This window comes from Pezoporus wallicus, unplaced genomic scaffold (genome assembly GCF_028554395.1).
Source record: "Pezoporus wallicus isolate ANWC-B61680 ecotype Strahan unplaced genomic scaffold, APGP_CSIRO_Pwel_v1 contig_47, whole genome shotgun sequence".
Lineage (NCBI taxonomy): Eukaryota > Metazoa > Chordata > Aves > Psittaciformes > Psittacidae > Pezoporus > Pezoporus wallicus.
In genome coordinates, this window is record NW_026640413.1 from 46,085 (window position 1) to 73,195 (window position 27,111).

General features: G+C 41.2%; 2 protein-coding genes, 1 long non-coding RNA gene and 1 other non-coding gene across 4 annotated transcripts; 1 reads left to right on the plus strand and 3 right to left on the minus strand.

The window, feature by feature from the left end:
• Positions 1-1,013: 1,013 nt before the first annotated feature.
• Positions 1,014-5,807, minus strand: LOC130604408 (uncharacterized). The gene is made up of 2 exons (XR_008973447.1): positions 5,725-5,807; positions 1,014-1,392 (listed from the first exon to the last, which is right to left on the minus strand). It is a non-coding gene; the product is annotated as an uncharacterized LOC130604408 (long non-coding RNA).
• Positions 1,019-1,106, minus strand: LOC130604410 (small nucleolar RNA SNORD93). Its single transcript, XR_008973448.1, has one exon. It is a non-coding gene; the product is annotated as a small nucleolar RNA SNORD93 (small nucleolar RNA).
• Positions 5,765-10,596, plus strand: TOMM7 (translocase of outer mitochondrial membrane 7). The gene is made up of 3 exons (XM_057418912.1): positions 5,765-5,912; positions 9,121-9,169; positions 10,378-10,596. Exons 1-3 carry the CDS (start codon positions 5,810-5,812, stop codon positions 10,391-10,393), a joined length of 168 nt encoding a protein of 55 aa, XP_057274895.1. The 5' UTR covers positions 5,765-5,809; the 3' UTR covers positions 10,394-10,596.
• A 9,859-nt stretch (positions 10,597-20,455) lies between these two features.
• IL6 (interleukin 6) lies at positions 20,456-24,252 on the minus strand. Its single transcript, XM_057418907.1, has 4 exons — positions 23,909-24,252; positions 23,710-23,823; positions 23,327-23,473; positions 20,456-21,084 (listed from the first exon to the last, which is right to left on the minus strand). The coding sequence occupies exons 1-4, from the start codon at positions 24,161-24,163 to the stop codon at positions 20,893-20,895; spliced, it is 708 nt and encodes a 235-aa protein (XP_057274890.1). The 5' UTR covers positions 24,164-24,252; the 3' UTR covers positions 20,456-20,892.
• Between the last annotated feature and the right edge of the window lie 2,859 nt (positions 24,253-27,111).

The following is a 27,111-nucleotide window of genomic DNA, read 5'->3' on the forward strand; positions in this document are numbered from 1 at the left end:
TTTCCAAGTCCCGAGATCAAAAGCTTCATTAACCCCCTTGATCAGCTCTTTTTCTTTTTAACAGATTATCGTCATATTCTATCCCTCTCACTGAGAGGATATGCTGGAAGAGCTTAAGGATGACCATTTTTTCTTAATTGATTCCCCATCCTAACCCTTTTCCAGACCCCGTCGGCTGTTACCTTATTTGCACTGCACAGTGTCTTCCGGGCTCACCAGGCTCCGCTCCGAGGCGACTACCTCCCGATCCTGGTCCTGCCGGATCGAACCCAGCTGACGTCCCTGCGGCTCCACGTTTTCCACTTTCTTCAGTGCCATGCGCTTTAATTCCTTCAGTTTCAATATGAAAAATATGGGGGGTTCCTGTTCGGGCGCCATTTGCCGCAGAATATATATGGACTCAGTCAGAGATCAATATGATCAGACAAAAAGCCGTTTATTACAAAGCCTTAACCCCTCAAATACTATTTCTTACATGCACTTACAGTGATTTGGCATATTATGATTGGATACATGTCTTGAAGACCCTTTGCAACTAGCATATAATTGGTTAAGCACAGGTGTGGGAACTTGACCTCAAAAGCTTGCCAACAGTCCACAGTTCTCATTACATTAGTGAATTCCAGCTTCTTCTTATCTTGCTTGCTTAAGCTTCCTTGGGCCTCTCACGGCCTTGCTGTATCTTTCAGGATTATTCAGAGTTTATGTACCAATTATCCATTCTCCTGTGAGAACACTGTCTCCACATTTCAGTCATACTAAAAATCTGCCTAAACCAAACATCTTTTAAATCCTTTAAAATCTTTATAAACACGTGCTCTCATAACAATATATTCTTCAGCAACAAAAGCCTAGCTGAGATTATTGACAAATACATTCAAATATTTTTAGAGGAAAACCCTCCCAGAGATACTGAAACCTTCACTGCCCAGATGCCCCCCCCCCAAAAAAAAAAAAAAAAAAAAAAAATTCAAGCTTAATTTAAAACCAAAGAATGAGTAAATATGGATATCAGTTTTGGCCTCAGAAAATCCTTTAATCCATCAGATTTTTGCGTATCACTGAAAGTATGCAAGGAATCAGATGATGGTTTTCATCCTTGGCCAAGTACTGCTAGCATAAAAACATGTATTTAAGAACTGTTGTTTCTTCAGACGAACTACCTATGGTAAAAGGTAGCATTATCTTTAAATATAACACTTCATTTTCATCATTAAATGAAGACTGGGAGAATTGGAAACTAAGGTTTTAAACAAAAGTTTTGCAGCAGGTCATATTCAATTTTCAAGCACAACAGCAGTTCTTCTTGAAGGCCTCTAAAAGCACTTGATGAGCTTCTGTTGAATGCTGTCTCCCCTCAGACTGTTGTCTGTCCTTCACTGGCCTCAGAAGCTGTAAGGAAAAGTAATGAAGTTATTACTGTTTGCACCCAACTCCATATTACTTTCAGCTGAGGTTTACTGTATTGATTATACAAAATTACTCCACTTTGCTTTTTGTTCCTACCACTCTGATCACTTTACCGATTTTCTAGATGGGCATTTGACAGAATCAGTTTTCTTGGAAATACTATCAAACAGTGACCAAAGTACAGCTAATGAGTGTCACAGAGAAATTCATATGAGATATTCCAATGTGGACAGAATTTTTTCGTATATGCGTTACTGCTCTGTATTCCAAGTATGTTTTGAAAATAGGATATATGGAAAAACTCAAACATATTCACCCTCAAGTAACCCAGATCTTACCAACATTCAAGAAAGAGACATTTAAAATCCTGATGTTTCCCATGTGACATAATTGGACAGCCTCAGTCTTTTTATTTTGACTGCAGTGCTTTCCATTTTTATTTGTCTCTTTTTAAATCAAAAAGGAACGTCTCCCAGACCAGTAGTGCAGCATAGCTGGGATTTATTAGACTAAATCAATGGGAATACTAAAATGGGATGGAAGAAAAGGACCATCATTGCTAAGTCACAACAAAAATAGAAAGTTTAATTGTAGTACTAAAGTGAAACAGAGTCTCTAGTCATAACATAGGACCTTTTCTACTGAAATTGTAAAGAATCAGTCTGCAATGGAAATCTGTTAAATTCCTCTTACTTATGTTCTTGCATTATTTGCACAGATTTACAATGTAATTCTCAAGAATGAAATACCTCTGGAGTATCTTTGAAATATAAGTTCCTCCTAAATAGTCATTCAAAGCTTTGTTACCAAGCAGATGAATTTAATGTCAGGGAACTGCATTACATTAAAGGGAAAATATCAAAAGTGCATAATGGAGGCCTGCAGGAATTGCCTACATAGAGTTTATGGTGCTTTTTCACAAACTTTATGTGTCACTTCAGTTTGTCTCCTTCTTCAGCCTTCTGAGGTGCATGCACTGTTGTGGGGTTTTACTCTGAAGTGTGTTGACATTAAACTTCAGAGGTCAGGAATTCAACCTGACATGTACCCTCTGCACCAAAAAACAAAGACAAGCTAAATCCATTAGGCAGAAGGACATTTCCCTGAACTACAGACTGACACACAAGTGATTCAGACATGTCTGTAAGAATCTCAGTTCTCTCCTTTACCCATAAAACCAGAAGAATTTGGCTGGTTTGTAGTGACTGTTTAGTGATATTTATTTGCCAAGAAAACACACATTTGTGAAATTACTGTTCATCAAGTTAATAAAACAGCAGGGATTCACATTCTTACTCTCCTAGCTAAAACCAATGCAATTTTATTTCTGATTTTATTGTTGCTGCTGATTACATGAACTACGAGACAAAATAAATTCAAAAAGGTTTTTGTAACAAAAAACTGTCAAGCATATATGGTATTACTGATTTTCTTTTGTCACTTCAGCAACTGGAGCTTGTTTTTCATATTTACTGAATGCATCATTTCAAGTGTATTTCTCTTCATTATCAGCCATAAGGAAAAAAAAAAAAAAATCAAGTAAATCCAATATCCTTCATGGAAGGATAATAAATTATTAATATTAACTAGTCCCAACGCATTCCCACAACATCCTCCTCCTGTCTTCTACCAATTTCTCTGGGTATTACTTCTCCCTTCAAAACAGCTCATTGTTTCATGCCCTGTCATTGGCATCTTTGCTTTTAGAGACCAATTTCCAGTATTTCAGTTATCTGAATAGTGCTGTCCCACCAGCTTCAATGTGCCAGGAAGATGACAGGTGCTCTTTTACCCTTTGGCTAAGTCATGAGCTCACCAAAGGACTGCTGAGCCCTTATAGCCTCTAACTTCCTAGGTGCAACAGGAGCCAAATAAAGGCACAGAAAACTCCTGGAGTTAGTGCAACCCTTTATCCTTGGCATGATCTGGGTTTTGTGTTGTTTGGTTGTTTTTGTGTTTTTGTTTTCTTGGGGGGGCGGCTTGCTGGTTTTTTGTTTGGTTTACTGCAAATACGTACTTTGGATAGTATGAGATTATATGTGTTATGATGGAAGAAGTGATGTTCTCCAGTCACTTTCCTTAGTTTACAGATATGCTTTCTCAGCTTCAGCCTGTAACACTATATCAATTTGGCCCACTAGCTATACAGAATCAACTTTCTTCACTTGCATACGAAACACATGCACTTGTGCTCTTCTAAGCCACACAGATTTTGTTTGCAAGAAAATTATGGCAAAGAAATATCTTCCATAAATTCTTGATTACTGAAAGTGTTTCATTAATCTGGAGGTACTATTTTGACGTAACATCATCTTGGTTGCTGAATAGCCAACTGCAAAAGGCCCTACCTGCAAGATGATACTTTTATCTTTAAAAGTAAAATGAAGGTATCTCAGCTAGTATTTTTCTACCTATCCCAGCAGCTTAACTTCTGCAGAAAAGTGGAGTAAGCCAAAACTGACTGTTAAAAAACTTCACCAAGCAACACTAACTCTTACACAGTCAGTTGAAACAACTGTGCTTCCATTATTATGTGATATTATTTGAAGCACACTTTGTTGACCCCAGTGGCTGAAAATATATAAAGAAAATAGGAGATATGATCACATCATGTGCCATATGTCATGAGCACATGTTCTTTTGGGAAAGATGTAGGCTTACAGTCCATGTTTCATACTGATGTTCATCTGCAGATGAACTACAGCACTGGTGCCTAACCTTTCTTTAGGGATAAGCTATTCAGTTCATAAAGAAACCACTCACAAATGCTATGTCTCTGCTTTATTTGTTGGGCATCATTAAATGTGCATCAGTCACATCAACATATTTAATGCACATGAAAGCACAATACATATTGATTGGTTCATACAAGGAAAGGCCTTCTGTGCATTCTGTAACATAACCGCACGTTTGTGCTATCACATCACCAAAACATTCTTTTATCCTCCACATTTTGATTACGGGTAGACCATGGCAAAAGCAAGCTGTGGGCTGCAAGAACCCCTCATGTGGCTGGCAGTTTGCTACCTGTCCACACCTGGAAAGCAAGGGGCCACCTATAAGTTTGTATTTTTATAATCTCAGAATGGCAGAGCAGGCATCCACACATTGGAAGACAAAATAAGGGATCTGTGCAAGTGATATTTATTACAGCCCTGAATTCTTTTTTGGATCTAAAAGCACTGACATGTTGTTATTCTCAATGTGACAAAATGGCTACAAAACTCAAAATAATTGCCTTAGGCAAAGCAGTACATAACATGCAGAGCTTTAAATGTGTCTGTTCAGTAAATCATGGCTGTGAACAAAACTGAATAGACTTCTGCTCTGTCACACAGAGTGACTTCTAAGAACATTTTCCAGAGTTTCCACATGTAATTAAATTTCCTTCAAACTATGACTGGAGTTTCATATAGTTAGCAGACATGTTACAGACTGCTGATGTTAAATACTGCAGCCACGTAAGTAGTACTAGCACCTGAAGACCTGGATCTGGCACTACAGCAAAAAGCAGCAACACTACATGAGAGAGCACAAAAACATGGCACAGATATGACATAACTGGCTGAGTCAAGGCCACAGACATCACATAGCAAGACGTCTCATAAGTAGTGGTGTTAAACAGATAATAGCTTGGTGATTTGGGCACTGCAAGGGTTTTTTGCAGAGACCAATCATTTATCAGTCAGAAAACAAAGTGTCCCAGTACTTATCCGGGCTTTGAGTTTGTAAGAACAATAGGCCCTAAGCTCTGTACTGGCATATTGTCCTTCCCCATGTATGCAGTAAACTTTCGCTCCCAGAACTCTATGTTTCCACAGACTCGTCACATTGCATAGTATGCTATCAAAGATGGAGAGTCAATTCCAATTTTACCCAGAAATACTTTTCTTATAACTCCAACCTCTACCTTGCACTTACCAAAAGGCACTCCCGCCAGCCTCCACAGGCAGTGTGCAAAGAGCGTGCGCACCTTGACAGCTCCAGGAAAGAAACACAAATACATGAGCACAGTGGCTGCAGGCAGATGGAGAAGACTCACAGCTTTGTAACTCCCTCACCCTCGAAAGAACACCCCGATTCTGACGGACTGCCGCTCGCCCATCGCCCCCAGCTTGCGGGCCTGATACCCGCCGGACGATCCCTTCAGGGCTGCGGTCCGAGCGTCCGCACCACACATGCGCGCTCGCGGCCGAGGAGCAAAACGGAAACCACGGCTGCCATTTTCTCGCCCTTCTCAGGGCAGGCCAGGACCGCCCCTCACCGTTGCCGCCACCACCACCACCAAGGCGGTGTCTCGTCCCTGTCACTCACCGGCGGCGCGATGGGGTTCCGCCCACCGGCTCTAGCGCAGGGTTGCAAGGGCAGTTGGGCTCCTCATCTCTCCGTGGCCGCCGTAATGCCGAAGCTTAGCAAAGAGGCCAAGCAGCGGTTACAGCAGCTCTTTAAGGGCGGGCAGTTCGCCATTCGCTGGGGCTTCATCCCCGTTGTGCTGTATCTCGGTCAGTGCCGGACGGGGCACCGAAGGAGGGGTTTGGGGGCTGGGAAGGTGGGGGCCGTTGTCGAGGCTGAGAGACGGGGGCGCACACACCCCCCGCTCCCATCCCGCCAGGGCCGTTACTGCCCGTCCGGTAGTAAGCGGGGGGGGGGGGGGGGGGGGGGGGGGGGGGGGGGGGGGGGGGGGGGGGGGGGGAGAGAGCGTGGGCGAGGCGCCCGGCGCCGCAACCTGGGCTCCGCGGCCTGTCCGTGCGCATGCGCGGATGGATGAGACAGGGGAGTGCTGAGGGTAGAGTGGCTGCTGGGATGGGTGTGGCGAAGTAGGGTGAAGGTTAGCCCTTGGCAGAACGGCGAGACGGGTTTTTTTTGTTTGTTTTCTTTTTTCCCCGTCTTTCAAAAAGGCTTTTCTGCCCGTTTTCCTTCCGGGTGGATGTTTCCGCATGCCCAGTGAGGGGAGGACCTCCATCTGGGCAGCGGGCGGAGCAGGCATGGGAGCAGCTTAACAGCAAGCGAAGCTGCGATTAGACCATGCGTTAGAGACTGCGGGCTTTAGCAGGCTCGCCTGCGTGTTTTTTGCAGTAGGCAGCCGTGTGTGAGGAAGAGCTCTGTGCGTCCGGAGTTCTGCTTCGTAGCGCCTCAGCTTCGTGACTGAGATTGAATTTCCAGCTAGGTGCAGTCTCTCCCAAAATGGTGTGGGTGCTATTGATGAACTGCTGTGGTTGCCCCGATGACATGGCTGGCGGCCCAGGGTGTGTTTCACTTGCTCCTGTCATGGGGCTGGCTAGGCATCACTACCGCGTGGTAGTTGTCCTGCCTAGTTTGGGCTGTGTGCCATCAGCTGTCCTCATTAAAGAACCTGACCCACTTAAAATACTAATGTGTGCAACAGGCCTGACATTTTTTTTTGCTTCTTTTATGACAAGAGGTCCCAGGAAGACCGATACCTGCTGTTAATCTGTTTTACCATTGGGCTTTTGTGAAAAACACCTTAGGCAGGTGTGCTCTGCCTTGAATGCAAACATTAAGGAGGGTTAGGAGTTTGGTATGTTTACAGTCCAAACTGATAGGTTGTTTTAATTGAAGGGAATATAGCCCTGCAGATTTGCAGGGCTTTGATTGTTCATGTAGTAGATACAATTAGGAGAAAGTTGGTCTCTTTAAGTTGCATTCACGCTTTAACAAGTACAAGAGGTCACTTCAAACACACACACACAAAACCCCAACCCTGAATTGGCAGTATTAAGTTTAAACTTCAATTGCATTTCCATTTTTAGTTAATCAGTTGTTTTAAATTGGTATCTTGTGGGTGGGAATTTCGGCAGTGTTTTGTGACCTAGTTTTGTGCTTGCTGAGTTTTTGTTTTAATTTTAACTTTATGACATTATCTGTGAATATTGGAAAAATACTCTTTGTTCTGAGGGACACCAGAGGAAATAAGTTAACTTCAAGTCATATTAAGCCATCTAATTGTGTTTATGGTTGTACTAGTATCAGTGTGCCTAGTATATTTGTTATGTTGCAGTGAGAAGCTAAGTTGTAGTAGTTTAACCTCATGCCTCCAGAAAATAAGTGTGCTATTCCACATCTGTATTGCCGCCTTCTGAATTTGTCTGCTCTAAGTGTGAGCAGATGGGAGGGGGGTGTGCAGGTGCCACCTTTACTTGCCTTTACTTTGGAGGTGGCATGCACTTGAATTCTGGTAGAATTGGAAGAACCTCTTTTGTTCCGGGATTACATTCGAGTCTGAGAGGGAACGTGTGATGCAGCACAACTGCAAGAGGCTACACAGCTCTTGATGTCACTAGTTGAAAGTAAATTTGTGTATTGACCCTTGTGTATATGAAATAGACACTAAACTAAACATAGGCAAGGAAACTTTCAGAATTAGCTTTAAACTTTTTCTGAAAGGCTTTCTGGGTCTCTAGGTCAGGATGGCATGCTCAAGGGATGTAAGAGGGAGCTTGGTGTGTGGAAGTGCAATTATAGGTAACTAGTCTGCGTTTTTTTTTACACTTGCTTTGAAGTGTCTGCCCTTGTTGTGTAGGTAAATTAGACCAGTGAGGCTTTGTTAAATCTGCCATTTTATTTTAACGTACTGGGAAGAGAGGAAGCCAGACACATTCACACACATGTTGTGTAACTCCATGTCACTGGAGTGTAACTCCAGTGTCACAAATTTTAAAGTGATTTTGCTGGACAGCATGGCAACCAAAGAAAGTGGATCAGTATGTTTAATAGTCTCAAATCACATAAGGTGGGTTAGCTCTTCAAAGAGCTAATGCAGTGCCCATGAAGTTGATGGAAGTTTTTCCATTAACCTTCATGGCCTGTGTTTCAGTCAAGCCAACATTATTCATTTTCTGTAAACAAGGGAGATAATATATTTTTCATATAACATCAATTTCTAGGTAGCAAGTGTGGGAGACCGCATGTTGAACAGTGCATGAAATATATTATTCTGCTTCAAGACTTAAATTACGGTCCAGTGGGCAAAGATATTTCGTACAGTGAACCTTCAGTTGCTTCTCTAGTTTGTTTTGATCAGTTGGTATTTGAGTTATTATCTGGGCATGAACTCTTCATAATTAACTTTCCATTTTCCTGGGTGTGGGTAGATTCACAAACATCTTATTTCTTTGCAGGCTTTAGAACTAGGTGGGTTTTCAGAAAGTGCCAGTAAAAGTAGAAGATTTTAGGGTTTAATTGATTCAGCATTTAGAATTCTGTCATTCTACATTGAGTGAACTGTTACTGAAATATTACTTGTAAGTTCTGTATCAGGTGTTATTGCAGAACATTGCCTGTTAGGGCTCAAGGTGCTCACTTGTACCAGTTATAGGTGTCACTGGTGGTACTAAATTGCTTTCTGAACAACATTTAAAATCTGTGTGTTTGTGTGTATGTCTTGATAACTTCCTCCATCCCACATAGCTAGTTGACCCTGAATTTTAAATCAGATAAAGATGCAGGTAAGAATTAAAGGAAAACTATAAAAATGTACACTCATACTTATTTTCTCTGTTTTCTAACCCAGATTAGAACGTGCAGTTTTTATTCATGTTTATACAGAACTTCATAAATTGCAGTTTTCAGTGGGTTTTCTTTTTTTATTGCAGCTTAATGGGCTGGAATAATTTGATAGTGATTTAAGTACTTTGGCATCTGCACATACATGTTTTTCCATATATGTATGTAATATATGTTTCACTTCAGGTTTTAAGAGAGGTGCAGATCCTGGAATGCCTGAGCCAACCATCTGGAGGTATGTATCTGTTCCAAATGTACATGCAAATCCAGTTCAGGTAGTCACTGTTTTGAGTATTATCTCTGGACAGCAACAGTTGGAAAGGTTGCTTTCAGCCATTTTGGTTTTTTTATTATTTAGGGTGAAAGCATAGCTGCTTGAGGTTCTTTGTTTCTTTAGAAATTCAAATGAGAAGGCAAGCAAACACAGGTTCTTGGGATGGCCTTTCTCTTAGCCTTCCATGGCTTTTAATATATGGGACTTTCTGTACCTTTTCAGTGAAAGCTGCCCCTCTAATCTGTTGTAGGGCTAGTTTATGCAAGCTCCTGCACTTCTCAGCTCCTTACCATGAATTTAAACCAAAACCAAGTCTTCCTCTGCCTTTGAAGATATGGTAGCAACACTGCATAAAGGCTGCATGAAATAAATGGCTCTGTCCTTCAGTATTAGTCATTGTCGTGAAGCAAGTGCATTTGCTCATGTTGCCTCTTCTGTAGGGGTGTTTATTAATGCTTCAATATCATGAATTGAATTGAATTCTTGTGGTGTGTGAGTTTTATTGGAGGGCTCCCTTGTGTCAAAATAATTAAAGCTCTGAAGAAGGGGTGACACTTCTGTTTTTCTTGAAATAATTTTGGTTAATATAAAGAACCAGGTATTACTAAGACAGAGAATTGATAGACTGTATATTTTGCAAAGTCACGTATTAACTCTTCTAGCATTCACAGAGTTACAGTGTGTAGGAATCCCCTTTTCAAGATACGGTGATTCAAGGGAGCTACTTCTAACAGTAGAAAATATGGAAAAAAGTGTCAAGATCATGTTAGAATTTCAGTAAACTCTGTTGTCTTAAGAACTGACTTGGAGTTGTTTGTTGTTTGGACAGTGTTTCCATGTTTAGCTTCACTAGCAGTTTGAGACCTGGTCGACTGTGTCTGCAGAGTACACTTACATGCATTTCATACCAGAATGTTATGTACATAGATACCGGAACCATGTGTTTGCTCTAATACAAAGCTTACAAATGCTTATTTCTCTGAACACATGTTCATGCTCTGTAGGCTTAAATTTTATTTTAAAGGTGGCATTATTTCAGTATTTTGGGGCTAGCATTTATTCTATACATTTATAGGGCTGTTCCTCCAGCTTTGTGTTTTCCAAATATCCATTTAAAAGGAGGTACATGCTGCAAATCTGACTTTCGTTTCCTTCCTCTCCCCTTCCAGTCTACTTTGGGGATGAAGGAAGTGGTGGTCCTGTTCTAGAACCAGCTGATGGACAGAGAAAGTATCTGAAGATGCGCATTCCAGAGGATGGGGCGGACACTTAACCAGCTGGCTCAATCAGCTTTCTAATGCCATAGGTTGTACATACAACAAAATGGAGTTTATATGGACCTAACTTATTTGCATAACAGTGTAATTAAATAAATACAATTTGAATGGATATGCATTGTTTTTAAGTCTTTACATAAGTTTAATGTAGTAATACCTCTGTTACAGAAAGGATAACCCATTCCAAAACGTGGTGACATTCAACCCCCATATTTATCTCAGTTAAAATGGTCTTTTGGGTGGATTCCTTTTTATCTTCAGAGTAACCAGAAAAGTGAGCTAATGTTTTAAATACTTCAATAATCTTCAAAGATTTCTTTCCCAAATGTTGGTAAGCCTCTGCAGCTGGTCATTGTGGTTTTGTGGTTGGATATGTTTTGGGCTTTTTCCCCTTCCTCTTGGACTTGTTAATCTCTGGAGGCATTAAGAGTTGAGAGATGTATATGTTTTTAACTCGCTTAGTCAGAAAGTGAAAAATGCACTTTTCTGCCAGATTTACCTTTAAACATTATGTACATTTTCCATAATTTGGAATAGGATGGGAGAACACAATAAAAGTGCCCTTTGTGTGTGTCCTGGGTTCAGCAGTAGCAGTCATGTTTCTCCTTCTTGGTAGCTGGTGCAGTGCAGTGTTTTGACTTTCGGCCTGGGAACAGAACTGATAGCGATGTTTTGGTTTGGCCAAGGACTTTGTGAGCCTCATGCTCTGCCAGGGAGGAAAGGAAGCCAGGAGGAAGCAGAGACAGGACACCTGACCCAAGCTAGCCAAAGAGGTATTCCATACCACAGCACGTCATGCCCAGGATGTAACTGGGAGTTAGCCGGAAGGGCTGGGAAACTGCAGGGTTGGAGGAGGTATAGGTCGGAGCTTGGTTGGGCTTGGGGGGCGAGTTATCGGTCGGCTGGTGCTGAGGTGTTGTATTCTCTTCCCTTGTTATTTCCTTTATCATTATTATCACTGGTGGTAGCAGTAGTGATTTGTGTTATACCTTAGTTACTAAACTGCTCTTATCTCAACTGGTGGGAGTTGCATTCTTTTTGATTCTCCTCTCCGTTCCTCCGAGAGCAGGGGGAGGGCAAGAAAGGGGGGGGAAGTGAGCGAACGAATTACCTGAGTGGGTTTAAACCACGACAGTGTGTTTATGTATATAGTGCTTTTGTTGTAAGAGGACATTATTAATGTATAATGGAAGGAAGAAAACAAGGTATCTGCTTTAGTTTTACTCCAAAGTCTTGCTCTTTGGAATATTATTGGTTTGGCTTCAGTTGGTTTTCCCCCTTTTATATTTCAAAAAAAGGTGGGAAACATTAAGGAGAGTTAATGCAAACCATTAAATTAAAATTCCATTAATCACAGTAATTAAATCAAATGTCATGACACAGTGGAATAGTTAATAGATCGCTGACGGGGAACAGAGCAAGGACTGAACACAAAACATTTTTCATGTTACTCTGTATCCTGTTGCTAGTGCTGCTTTTCTAGTGCCTTTGTTCTAATGGTGACTTGAGATTAATGTAACTGCTCATATGTCTTAAATCATGAAAGAAGTTCAAATTTTGATCCTTCTGCTTGACTGATTCTAATTACAATAGTAATGAAATAATTCGTTGGTACTTGATAGTGGCTTTAATGGTGATCAGAAATATTTTCCTTCTCTTGAATCTAGAGGAATAACCTGAGATACCAATATTAAGAGATAGGGTATTCAGTGTAAAGTAACTTGGGTTTCTCAAAATCTGATTTTGTGTTTCACAGAGTTTACAATATCCAAAGTGCAGCTGTGGGTGGATGGACACACACACCTGCAGGAGGGTATTTCATGTGCTCAGATATTTGAGGATATGGTTTGTGTGTCTTAACCGCCACATGGGTGCTCTGGCTACTCTCCAGGAATAATAGTATTTGCCAGGATGCAGAGAAACAGGGAAACGTTTTTATCTCTATTGTGAAGTTTTACATAAGCATGGATAGACCAGGGACAGGCCGGATTCTTTGACTTCAGCATGCTGAAAATGTCCCTTAAAAGTAGGAGTAATTCAGGTTTTTTTGAGGCTTGGAATTATTGGATAAATGTTGCTTATATAATTCTTCTAGAATTTCACTTTAGACGCGTTGGATAGCAAATTTTTGATAATTCACTGTTGTTGTGGAAATATGGGAAATTCTTGTACTCTTAAAAAAAGATCAAGTATAGTTCAGGAAAGATGTTGGCATAGGACTTTGGGGTTTCAAATTGAGGGAAAAAGTCTTTCATGGTACATTTAAGTTAAATGGAATGCCCCTATGTAGTATAACACCACCAGACACTTTGATTCAGTATAGTGTGCTCTCTGTAACTAAAAGGTGAGTGAAATTCCTTAAATAAGCACTTTTTTTTCTTCCTCCTGAAAGAAACCCCAACAGAATAAGCATTATTTATAGGTCTTTGTAATTAATTGGAAGGTAGCAAAAAACCAGAATGGGAGAAATAATTATTTTTTTTTCAAGTTTAAAAATGAAAGCATCTTTAGTAGCAATACCTTGAAATTACTTTGCAGTTAATTCTTTTGCACAAAATTTAGATGTGCATATTAAGAGTGAACTTTTGTGAAGTTGTATGTTAGTTTCCTGTGAAGAACCTTAGTTCCTTAAAATAACTTCAGCAAATATGCTAGTTTTATCAAGTCTTTGTTTTGGTGGTGGTGCTGGGGAGAAGAGGACAGGTCTGCGGAGTAAAGTGGAGCGGCATTCGTCAAGCTGTGAGCTAGGGACTTGGGCTCCTGTACTTGACTGTATTGATCTCTGTCAAGTGAATTGTTGGCTTCTGCAGCCAAGTGTGGATGCTTCCCTGTAGTGGAGTTTGTGATGCAGTTCTACAAGAACAGGTATGAACTCAGTGTTGGAATAAAGTCGATGAGTGTAGTTTGCTGAAAATTGAGCTGTGACTTCCACAAATGAGCTCAAGTCTACAGTCTGAGCTGTGTGAAATAGTCACTGATGCCTTCCTGTGTGCTGTGAAGATAGTACGAGCTTTGAGGTATCCAGCTGATTTTACATGGAGATATGAATTCTTTGTGCCTCAAAGTGGAGGTGGAGTGTCCTTGTGGTTGCCTTAGTGTTGGGGAAATACACCAGTGAGAGGCTATGCTGGAGCCTGTTGTACCTGGTGACAAACAGTTGCACAAGGGGCCAAGAGGAATGTTTCCACCTGGACCAGTCTTAAGAAAATCAAGGGTTGCAGTGGTTAAATGAAGGTCAAAAATAAAGGCATCTTAAATTAAGGCATCTTGAGGATTTTAATGCAAGAGGAATGCCCTGTTCTCCATCTTGAATGACCTGCAATCCCATGCCCATGGTGCTTTCACATCAGGACAGCATTCCTCCTTGTCAGAAGGTGCTGGTCTGCCTTTTGACCTCCTCCTGTGAGAGTGACAATGGCAGCAGTAATTGTTGCTTGGCCTCTGAAGAGGGTGTCTGTGAACAAGAGATTGTCCTTAACCCAGGACTGAATAAACAGGCTGTTTCTCCTCCTCTAGCCAGACGGTGTGTGGAATGCTGCCAAAGTGTCAGAAGGTTATAATGGGCAAGGAACAATATGGTATCCTGTCTTTCCTGGTTTCAGCTGTAAGAGTTATTTTGCTTCCTAGTAGCTGGTGCAGTGCTATGTTTTGGCTTTAGTCTGAGAACAGTGCTGGTAACACACTGATGTTTTAGTTGTTGATAAGTAGCACTTACCTTGATCAAGGATTTTTCAGTCTCATGCTCTGCCAGTGAGGGGGAGCACAAGAAGCTGGAAGGATGCAGATGCAGGACACCTGACCCAAACTAGCCAAAGGAGTATTCCATACCACGGCACCTCATGCCCAGTATATAAACTGCAGGGAGTCACTCGGAAGGCTGAATCCATGTTCTGTCGGGCTAGGTATGGGTTGGTGGGTGAAGAGAAATTGTATTTTGCATCCCTAAGGTTTTCTGAGCTTTCATTTCTTCTCATTGTTTCCCGTTATTGTTGGTATTCTTTCTATTATCACTGTTCTGATTAAAACAGTTCTTATTAAAACAGTTATTAAACTGTTCTTATGTAAACCCGTGTGGTTTACATTCTTTTAGTTCTCCTCCCCATCCTTCCCTGAGCGAGGGGAAAAAAGGGGAGTGAGCAAATGGCTGTGTGGTGCTGAGTTACCAGCAGGGTCTAAACCACAACACTGTCTTCTGCATCTCTTGTTCACTGGCACACTGATCACAACAGCTGATGGTGGTTTTACCATTTAGGAGCAATTTCCATATATTCTATTATTTCTTTTTTGTTTTTTAAGAATGCTTCTCCCATCATCATATTCAGCTGGATTTCTGATTGAGAAATGGAAGGCAACATGGTGGCCAGCACCTCTTCAGCCCACAGTTGTGACAACCCCTTTAGCAAAGCACCTCTTGCAAGCTTGGCTCTGAGGAGATGCGCTAGGGTGTGGGCAAAGATGTTGGGCTAAGAGACAGAGAGGCAGGAAGGTAGGGAGAAAAGTTAGGGTTCCGGAAAGAGAATAAAGACAAGGAGGTTGGTCAGAAGAAGAATAAAGAGTAGGATAAACTGATGAGGTTTTTAAAGGTGAAATGAAGTAAGAAGTGAGAAAAAGGTGTGCTTATCAGAGAAGCCACAGAACCCTGTGGTATTTGGTGTGTGATGCTGAGGGAGTCTTGGTGGTGGAGTTTGGTGGTTGTCTTGGTCTTGATATGAGGACTGGGGATCTCCTGGTAGTAGGGGGTGAAAAATTACTCCATTTTGTGTCAGCGTTAAAGAAGGGAGGGGAAAAAGAAGTTACCTGGCTTTCAGTATAAATTTGTACTTTGTAAGAGGATCTACAAAGGAACCTACTTGTTTGCTCCAAAAACTTTTCAAGGCCTGGCTGTGAGGTAAAAATGAAGCTCATAAGAAATTTGGAGCAAGTATTTAATTCTGCTACAAATTCCTGGTGTAGACATGGCTGGTGTAAAAACACTGTACTGCATCTCATCACAGTTATAAAACAGAAGATACGTGCTTTTATTTCTTGAATTCAGCAGCAAAACTAACATGAACTTAAACCTTTAGCTTTCAGGTATGTGATCTCTGCACACTAAAGCAATGTTCATAACTTGGTCACAACAAAGTGCTTCTGAAAATGTGTTTTCATTGCATTGTGTTGTAGGTGAAATGGATCTAACACATTGGTTTTTATCTGGAAAAAAAAATGTTTAAAAGAGCTATATACCCTGGATATTTGTTACAGACTTGGAATTTAAGCTATGATGATATATTTGGAAATAAAAGCTCATTACGTCTGTTCTCGCCACAGGTCAGAGACCACATCCTGGTTAAATGTCATATGACTAATTTAATTTTTACAAATGACTATCTAATTGCAATAATTTCTAAATACTTTTCCATGATCGTGTGCAATGCATTAGCTATTTCTTGGTTAAACTTGTGGGTTGCATACATTGTTTCTTGGTTATGCTTAGGTTAATTCAGTATTAAGGGGTGGGTAAGACCGGAGGGATGCTTATCTGCTGAGTGGAAATAGGTATATACACTTTGATTATTTCCTCTGGTAAAGAAATCGATTCCAAATTTCTATCAAAAATAAGAAGTTTGGGCAACTGCAAAGCAGGGGGTAGTTATTAGCCCAGGAAGTGAGTAAAGCCCGGATTTCTAGTTATGTTCCAGTTCTGTTTCTCAAGGTTCACTTTATTCTTGTAGAGATCCCCCCAAACAGTGCAGTTTGTTCAGTGCAACCTGAAAGCAGTTCTTTTCCAGCCGGGCTGGAAGGTTAGCTGTACATCTGCTTTCATCCCTGATGGTCTCTCTTTTATCAAATTCCATTTGCTTTTATAGTCCTGTCCCAGGCCACTGAGCTAAGTTTAGGAGGGATATATCTTTGATATCTTTGAAATTGATTCTGTTTGTTAATGCATGCTAATGTGGGACCCATGGGCATAGTCAATATATGGGAACTTTGTATATGTTCCCAAATTGTTAGACATGTAAGAGGACTATTGCTGTGCAGTGGTGATGGTGTAGCAGCTAATTTTTCTCTTGAGCTAAGGGTGTGACTTCAAGCTTTCCATAGGTGATTTTACTTTTGTGTGTGTGGCAGCTCTAAGTGATTCTCTTGGGTAATAAACCTGTTAATATAATTTGCTTATACATCATATTGTTCTTATAGTATAGAAAGTAAAGAATGTAGTACTGTATCTATTAATACTGAAGTTCAAAGGGATAAAGAAGAAACTAATCATAAATACATTTGTGTTATCAAAACCAGTCAGAATTCTGCCCTCAGAATGGTTGAAATGCAATAAAATCTTGAAAATAATGTTAGATAAGCACTGTCTGGTGGCAGTAGGTATGGCAGAGCAAATGAAATCTCTGTCGTTAATCTGAAGATTAATGTTTAATTTCTTTAAAAATATATTTTTCTCATGAAAGATTTAATCTTAGATTCTGAGCACTGAATAGAAATTCAGATTGCAAAATTTATGTAGCGGTTTTTATTTTTTTTTTGACTGCCAAAATCAGTCTTGAAAGTATACTACTGTTTGGTTAAATAAGTTTAGATGACAGAAATCAGTTGATTTTGGTAAGAGTTCAGGGAGGAAATGGTATTTCAGTGTTGGTGCCTAAAGAAGTTGCATTTTCTGGAGGTGAGGGAATGAGTTTTGTTTCTTCTCTTATCAAGAAGAAGAAAGAAATCCACGGAGAGAGATCAGAAATTGTTGTCTAATCATTTGACTAGAGAAGCAAGGATTTACAGAAAGCTTTCTACCCAGTATCACATGGTTTGTAGTAATATGCATAGATCTGGTAGCACTTCTTGACCATTAAGATCTGACTTTGTTGTGCAGTACTGAATATGTACCTTTCCACCATTTTATCTTTGAAACTGAATACAGAAAAGTATTACTCGCAAATAATAGTGGCAGACTTAGCTGAATGGGAACCTTCCGCCTAAGCCAACCTAATGGCTCATTACCGCTGAAAAAGTGATCCTGCTCCCCTTGCTTCACTGGTGGTGTAACTCTTCCAACTCCTGTAGCATCATCTCTGACTTGCTAACCTCGCTTGCCATCAGCTGCTGATAAAATCTGTGAAGGTGCTAGAGATGCAGACAGTCTCTTTCAGTAGCTGTTGTTCTTTCTGACAGAACTTACTAGTGTCTACATCAATACAGTATGGTTAATCAGAAAATGATATTTCAGACACTGTCATTGTGAAACAGAAGTAATTTTGCATTACAGATGAGTATTAGGTTGCATTGTCTTCCTTATGTAGCATTTTAGTGTCTTTCCCACAGTACTGAAGAATTTTTGTTTCTCATCTTTATCACTGTCTCTAAACACCCTGGGCTTTTTCTTGCATACTGTATAGTGTATGCATGCTTTTTAACATAGCTTTACCCTCTTCCTGCATTGGGAAAGCAAATTCAGGGTGAAGGGAGTTAGTAAGCTGTTGAGCATTCCAAAACCTCTTTGTGAAGTTAATGAGTAGGGATGCAATGGGAATGCGGGGAAGGGCTAGATGCGATCTGCAGGGAAAGGGGAAGAGGCTCGTTGTGTACAGCAGCAGTCAAAATGCTGCTTTGCTGGGTAGTTTCCTAGGGATTTTTTGGCAATTGTTAGCAGGGCTTTTTGGATTTGGTTTTGGTGGTGGTGGGTTTTTTTTCCTTGCTCTTCAGTAGATGCAATGAGATATTTCATTGTTGCAAAAGTACTACAGTTGTTTTTGAGGATTCATTTATAAGAGTTAGGAATGCTCATTTTTACTATTGTTGGGTGTGTTTTGTGTTTGCGCTGGTCTGACAAGTAAAATAAATGTCCATGTGTGTTTACTGATTGTTGTAAAATACTTTCTACACAGCAAACTGGAAAAAGGACAGTAAGTTCGTTAGTTTGAGAAGTGCCATAACATCCTCAGCAGTGTGTAGTTCTCCTCTGACTGCAATGTGGGTCATGTGCCCCAAGCACCAGTGAGTGTAGATTTCAGCAAGTGGTGCTTCCCTTTGGGACATCCCCTACAGTTGGCACAGTGAAATAATGGCCAGCCAGGCAGCTGCTGCATTGAAGTACCCTGAGAATTGCAGGTGGCTGTGGAGGAGCTACAGGTAAAGTATGGCAGCTCAGTAGCAGCATCAGTAATACCCTTCACTCCAGGCAGGACTTGGAATTTTACATCCCCACCCAGCAAGTGGTTCATTTTTACTCATCTTGTACATTGTGAATGCTTCACCCCTGGCAGTGTTTAAGGCCAGGTTGGATGGAGTCTTGGGTGACATGGTTTGGTGTGTGGTGTCCCTGCCCATATGAGGGGGGTTGGAACTAGATGATCTTAAGGTCCTTCCAACCCTAACTATTCTATGATTCTGTGATTCTGTGTCTTTGCTAGAATTGTGGACAACCTGGGGTGGCCACCAGCTGAAGGGTGCTGGTGGGATGTGTGGACACTTGTCCATCAGTTGTAGAAGATTTCAGTACCCCGTATCTTAGATACTTGCTGGCAGTCAAGGAGGAAATCAGTGCAAGTTTGTTTAGCTGTACATAGTGACTAATGGTGATCTCGGGCAGCCACCTACTACTGGGAGAGGTGAGGCCGGGAGATGCCTTTCCTTTTGGTCGATCCATCTTTTTTCCTCCCCCATGTTCTTCTTACATAGTAATAAAGTCTTTCAAAGGTCCACATGTGGGATCCACATTCAGGTCTCATAGCTATTACAGATACAGTAAGGACCAGAGTGGTCTCTAACCTAATGATCACTAAGAAAATCTCTGTGAAAGTAAGCTGTGAAAAAGCCAAACTAGGCTTTCCTGTGTCTTCTAGAGCACATGCCAGGGCAGCTAAAGCAGGATCTTGTGTGGTGAGAAAATACTGTTCACCATGGACATCCTCAAAGTGACCAACTTGAGGTCTCCTTATTCCTTCTTGAGATGTTGCGTAACTGAAGGCATTGGTTTTACCATATTGGGCAAAGCTGTGGTTTGTTTTGAGCCTCTGAGATGTGGGCTCTGGGTGGACTGGTCACTGTTTTGGCATCCCCAGCAGTGGAATACATGTGTGGACAATCACTCAGAGGAAGAGGAAAATTCACTGACTTCCTTATCCACATTCCAGTGCTTGCCTTTCATCTTCTCATCTGCACTGCTGTGCTGCAAGAAAGAGGATAATTAATGTTCTGCCACTTGTAGGGACAAAGCTGGAGGGGTTCCTGCTGCTTGAATCCCTTGTGAGTGCTGTGAATTCCCCTCAGTTTGGGTATACAGGTATCTGCATAGCCACAGTGAAGCAGATGATACACATAAGAAGCATTTCAGCAGTTTGGTACTCAGGCAAAGGACCTAGTTTGTTGTTTTTTTTTTCCCTATACAGTATTGAAGAGTATGCATACATGTTACATGTATGCCTTTCTGTGCTAGTGGAATATAAATGACAAAAGACAAATGCATTAGATTGTTGATGGTGATTGACATCTTAGCAGTAGTACATTGAGTTATATCACCTAAGGAAAGAACCTAAGATTTTTGTTTTTCTGCTTCTTTGGGGAGGGAAAAGAAATGTTTAGTCAAATTTGGAAAATTCCCTTGGATGACAACAATAAATCTAATCAGGTCATAGCGTTCGTGTCAAAGCTGTTAGTTTGGTATCTTACCATTTTATTTGTTTAAAAGAGATTGCTTGACATGTAAGCAGATGCTTACAGTTACTATTTTATGGTGTGTTCCTTGTTAAATATAGGGGACTCATTGTTCATTTGTTTCTTGAGAGCAGTGGTGCTTTATTGTGTTCATTCTTAAGTGCTATGTTCAGTGTGTCTGGTTCCATTATATCCCAGTTTAAGAACTGTATGTTGATCAAGCTGTCTATCTGTGTATGTGCTATGTAGATAACTGAACTAATTATATAGATAAAATTCTTGAAAGTGGTTATTTTGGTAATTGCAGGTATAAAAAAATGGGTATGTTACAGTTCCTTAGTATTATTTAAAGTTCAGACAGATTATATGGTTTGTTTTTACAAATTGTTTTTTCTTTATTAAAAAATATAAATAAGTCATAAATACCATCTCTCAAATATTTAAAAAGTGTGTTATAAAACAATTTTTCTGGCTTCTGAAAATATATTTTGTTGAATACATATTAAATAAGTTGATATTCTGAATAGTACCATTAGCAGTGAAATAAAATACAGCCTTTGTTTAAATTATTACTAAGTATTGAAAATATAAATAGAAAACGTTAGAAAGTAATAAATATTTTAAATACAATAAATAGGTTCCTAGAAGGAAATGAGAACATATCTAAATGCAAACTATTGTTACTCTTTCTAGTTCCTAAAACAGAACAACACTGTCATCTGCCAAATGACAGATTTGTAACAAAGGATTGTGCCTGAATTAAAACATTCAGACGCTGAAACTCCTGGTGTTTTTCAAATAGCGAACAGCCCTCACTGTTTTCTCCATAAATGAAGTAAAGTCTCGGAGGATGAGGTGGGTGGTGATTTTCTCTATCCAGGTCTTATCAGACTTCAGCTTTGCCTGGAGGGATTCCTGGGTAGCTGAGTCCGGGATGATAATTTCTTCGGGATTCATCACCTGTGAAAAAGACAATATTGGGGTGTTCTGGTTAAATCATTGTAATTGAACTTGTTGGGGAGCAGCAGTTTAGGTGTGTGACGTTCCCAACCAGCTACAAATCCCCCCTTTCTGTACTGTGGACAACAGACTTCTCTGGGACCTACGCTTCCCTACAGCCCCACTTCTGTCTTGGGGTTTGAGGTATGTTGATGCCTGCTATGGTTACTATGGAACAATCAAGAGTGTCTTGTCTGATCTATACTGTTTGTCCTGGTTTGAATGCGACATCTGCCATTGCAGTCCAACACGCTGCACTGAACAGATCCATACGCTTTTCCTGCTATCTGCCAACCATGTGGTGAGTTGGGAAGATGTGGACTGTGATTTGTCCCAAACTGTTTTGGCTGCTCCATCCTAAGTCATAAGTTAACTGGATGACGTTGGAGTACTCTCCTGTTTTGTAGTAGAGTAACAGTTTCCAAAGATGTCAAACTTGTTTAGCTGCCTAATTTTTACTTTCTAGGCATTTAGGCACGTGGGTGTCTTGATGTCACCAACTTTCACTCCTGTGTAGGATCCTGACTGCAAGATGAGTAAAAGAAGTTATGTAGTTAATGCTGACTGACAGCACTGGGCACCTGGTACCCAGATGTCTTTTAAGAACTTGTCCCATGAACTGAGTAGATGACTTCTGAAAATGGGAGTTACTCACCCAAATCATGGAACTGGTTTAGATGATTTATGGTCTAGAAGTCTAAAGTATCAGCTTCATCCTGGTTTTAGAATCTCTCCTACCCATTAACAAGTGACAAAAGCATGTGCACCTCCTTCTGGAACATCTTCTTTGTGAAATTCAGTAAGATATTAATTGCTTTCTGTCCAGATTACTTGGAAGTGGTGTATCCAACTCCTTGTAGCGTGCTCTGAAAATTTTTTGTATCTGGATATACATTCAGCTAGCATGCAGATAGATCAACCTGAGCACAAATGACAGATTCTGTCCTTGCTCTCCTTGCCTTAAACAGCAGATGGGCTGCTTTTGTAAAGAAAGGATTTCAAACCTGGAGATCAAGATACCTCTTTCTCAAAAACCTACTTTCTCAGAAGTTTTGCTTTTGGTTAGTGTGTATCATTCTGCCTGTTACAGTTGCCTCAATCCTACTAATTTTCCACAGAAAGCTGTTCTCCCCCAGTTATGAAACAAACTTTCTGCAGACTATTACATCAAGTTGGAAGCCAGCAGTCAGTTGCTGTCTTTGTGACAGGACTATTATTCTTAGCTAGCACAGTGGGAAAAAAGCAGTTCAGCTCCCTTTCACTTAAAGAATGATGGACATAAGTAAATGTTAGGCAAGGTATGGCAAACACACAAAGGGCTTTTCAGGTGCTGAAAAACACCTTGGAGGAAATCATGCCCTGAGATTTCTGCAGATCTTACTCACCTGAATGGTTCTTACTCAGGCAAATAGTTTCCCTGATTACAAAAGGAAGTATTCATGTTAAGGGTTATTAATGTGAGTAAGAACTGCAGGAATGAAGTGAATTTTTGGAGCATGAACTTTCCAAGCTCTCCAAAATGATTGTCAGAGGTGAATAGCATTTAGTTTACTGAATCGAAAGAGAATTTTTATTAGTGCTAGGTTTACAATCAAAATGTGTGCTTTTCAATAGGCAGCACCTTTTGTTTAGTCAAGTCACTAATATTCTGACTTTAACTGTCTTCCTTCATTTGTAAGCTAGATGGTATATGGAGATACCAGTATCTTGGCTTAAAAGTTTGGTCTGGAGCATATTAAAGATAAATAATATTGCAAAGATGTATTTGCTTCTATTTATGTGGGTTCTTAAAAAAAAAAAGGCTTTTTTTTTTTTTTTTCTACTTCTCAGGGGGTTGCAACATTAGAAAAATTGGAACTGCAGTTACAATTAGGAACAAGCTCCTTGCGAAATCTCATTTCTGTCAGCCAGGCGGTGTTAGTGTATTCATTCTTGAAACAACTATGCATTTAATTGTTAGTTTGGAAATTAGAAATAGCAATAAAAAGTAGGAAGAAGAGTTGTTTCCTTAAGAAAAGGAAACCAAACCTTGTGAAACTGGTAAGTTAGTCATAAGGGTGAGTGAGCAGAAGGAACCATCATGTCTATCTGGGGAGAGAAGTGAAAGTGGGAGATGTTGAGCTTCACACAGCATCCTCATTCTCTGACTACACATCAGTGCCAAGCCATAACAATTATTGGAGAGAATATAAAACCAACTCACCATCTGTTTTATGGTATGTGCCAGGTGCTCTGTAGCATAGCACAGTGATTCTATGTTCTGCTTTTCACTAGTAAAAGTTTCTTGTATGAATTGAAGATATGTCTGAAATGTATAAAGCCCACTGGAGATTTTCCTCAGGCATTTATCCTGAAGTGAGAGAAAAGTAAGAAGGTCACTTAACAGCTCAGGAACGCTTTGATAGTGGCATTGTGTGTGCAGCACAGGTAACTGGATGGTGCTGATACAGTGGAAGTCTGTGCCATGGCAAAGCCAGCTGGAGCCGGCACAAATCTTTAGGTCAACTTCCACAGGTTTTTTGAAGCAGACAAAAATTACCCCAGGTATAGAGGATTAGACCAGAAAGGAGAGCAGTGGTTCCTTGCCTCATTGAAGCCGGTGAGCAGACACCCGTCCTCCTCTGTCACCTTGGGGAGGTTGAGATTGTTCTGGATGAGCATTTCCATGCTATTCTCGCAGACGGTAAACTTCTCGCACATCTAGGGAGAGACATCGAGAGGTTTCATTGCACTTTGGCCAGTGGCAGCAACCTCCGGGTCTGGTGTGTATGTCGCCCGAACCCACCTCCTCCTGTAGCTGTGCGGCCCGGGCGTGCAGCAGCCGCGCCAGCCGCTCGCAGTCGGGCAGCGCCGCCCGCCGCCCCGCCGCCTCCTCCAGCTCTGCCTCCCCCGAGGAGTCGGCTGCAGGCAGCGGCGCGGCGGCTGCCCGCGGCAGCAATAGGAGCAGCAGCAGCTGCAGGACGGCGCGGAGGAAGGTCTGGCGGCGGCGGGCGGCGCGGTTACGATCATGGTCACAGGCACAGCCCTGGGGAAACCTCATGGTGCGGCTCCTAGGCTCCGGCACCGGCCCTTTCTCGTCGGCGGAGCTGGCGGGTTGAATGAGCTCCGGACATCCTTGAACGTGTATTTATTGAGGGGGCTTCGAGATTATTCATGGACAAGGGAAAATCCGACATGAGAACACGGGGCTGTGTGCGGCGAAACACTGCTTTGGACAGTGCGGCGATTGTGAAACTACATGAAGTCATCGTGCTACTGCACCGTAATTCATTGAGGACCGGGCTATCTCCCATCCCTGCCGCTGGCAACGGCTTACCTGGCCCCACCGGGCAGGGGCTGGGGTCGGGTCCAGCTGCCGGCAGCCTTCGAGTCTGCCAGCTCCAGGTGCACAGAACATCTCTGAAAATGCATGCACCTACTACGTGTGTACACACATACTTACATTATATATATGCGTGTGTGTGTACATACACTTATGTGTGTACCTATACCTATGTGTGTATGTATGTATATTTTTCCATATATTTTAAAGTGGTTTAGTGTTCTATAAATTTTATGTTATGTGTATTTATATTCTAGCTATTTTCATTAGTTGTGACCTCCAGCTGTCCCTGGAGGTCCCTTCCTACACTAACAATTTTGTGATTCTGTGATATATCTGAAACTAAATGCTGGATATGTATAAGTCATAAGTGACCTCTCTCCCTGTTGACCTGTGTATGGCTGAAATGAAATACATCATGCTCATGCTCTTTAAGTGCGCCTTGAATAGGCCAAATCCAGCTCTGACAAGAGGGTGGCTGTAGGAAATATCACCCAGTTCCCTGCTATCTGCTGCCTTATCTCTTTCTGCCCATCTGGGAGGGGAGGTGGGATTTTTAACCTTTCACATAGGGGCTCTTTACCCAGGGCAAGTATGGCTATTCAGCTCAATTGTGTAGAGTGTGGACTGAGTCAAACTGTGCAAGGCATTCTGAAGTTGAACTTTTGGAATGTCTTAAACTGATTTTGGACAAGGTGACTTTTATCTTTTTTCTTTTTTAATGAAATTGGTGTTTTCTTACTTAAGGAAGACAGAAAAAGGCCTGATTCTGCTTCAGGAGGTGTTAGCAGGAGGGCACAAAGGGGAGAGAACAGGACATGGGACATAAGAGACAACACAGTGACCGAACTTGGGTGTCCTCATTTAGACTCTCCAAAAACCCCAGATATTTCTAATTCATTTTCTAAGGACATCCTGGATAGAGAGCTGCAGGAAAGAAGAGGGTACTACTGCATTTTTATTTAATGTCCTATTCCTCCAGTAGAGAGAAGCAGCTGCGGTTATTTTGCCCAGTAAAGAGATGTTAACACTGAAATGCAGGTGTGAGAGAGCCATTTCCAACAGCAGCAATCCCCCTCTGCCCAGTTTCCTGAGCGCAGCAGCAGGGAGCAACAGCAATAATGTTCTGTCATGTTAGCTCTCCCTCAGCAGGTCTGTGTCATTAGGCATAAGAATAAAGCACCCCACTAACAGTCTGTTTCATTAATATCAAATGAAAAGACCAAGGTGCCAAAGGATTAAAACAGCCAGAGCAGATGAGCTCAGTGCTCCTGACAGTCTGATAACCATCAGGGGCAGATACAACAGGATGGGAACTCGTGCATCCTCCTCTGTTTGTGGTAGCACATGGGTGTACATGTCTTGGATAGGGATTTCCTTCCACTGCCGGGTGGCTCTTGGGCTCTTCCCTCCAGACAGCCAAACTTTTCCTTTGCCTATCCAAAGGTTAAATATTAACTATTCCTAAAATCACCAAAACTCAGTAAAAGGCTACATTTCCTTAAAAATATATTTTCAGCAGGTATTCTGTAAGTTAATCTTGTTTGTAGCTCTGGAATTTTTAATTCTGTAACTTTATTTTGTGAGCTGTCCTTTTCTCCTGATGTCATGAAAATATTTGTGCCCTAGCAGTCTACAGAGAACCTTTTTGGGCTGAGCACTGCTGTACAGGGCCAAGTCTTACTAATGTGTGTAGTTATGTTTTCAGAGTGAAATAGAAGCAAATTTCAGCTGTTGTTCCTCATCTAAAAGCCTCTCAGCCTTCAGTTATTAGTGTCTCCTTTTGGGGTTTCATTTACTCTTTTACATCATTGTCTGTACGACTTTTCAGAAATACAAAGTGTGCTTACATACAACAGTGGAAGTTGTTCACTAATGCCTTAGAAACTCAGTTTGACAATCTAGGACAAAGCGTAGCATTCAAGGAAAGGAGGAACTGGAATTTACACAGTAGCATTAATATATTTCTGCTATTGCAGCTTCTTATGGAAAACCCACTTTTTAAATTGGTACTGCACGTCAAAGAAATACTTTGTGCTAATCTATCTATAATAACGGTTGAAGTCTGGTTTAAAGGGGGTTTATTAATCTGCACTGTACTACACTGAGTTACACTGATTCATCAGTAGCCACATTATTCAAAATGTAGTAAGCTCTGAACAAACAGCCCTTGCTCATGAGTTAGCTACCAGTCAGGAGATTTGCCTGTTGGTACTTTAAAATGTACAAGTAGTATTACTGAGACTCTGAGGTGTAATTCCTAGATACAGAAGAATTTCTTTCCTGCATAGCATCTTTGTAATACTGCATATTACTGTTCTGATGCCCTTTTGTTGCTATGGTTCTTCACGCCACTGTAGTTTTTTTCCCCTGTAATTTATACTATAAACCAGATCTTCTTAAGGTGGGATTTCAGAAGTTCTCAGTGTTTATCCAGCTTTCTCTTCTGTCTGAGCAATGAGCATTACTGCTGTACATTTCTGTGGGAAAAGAGGGGTCCATTCTGAATGTTGTAGAATTCTCTCCTCTCAGACATGAAAATGACTCCTGGTTACAGTTCGAGCTTATAACGAGGGAGCCCACCCAGGATCATCCCATGCATCAAACTCTAGGATCAGTGTGGCAACTCAGAGGCCCATTTCTAAACAGGTTCTGTTTCTTCTAAA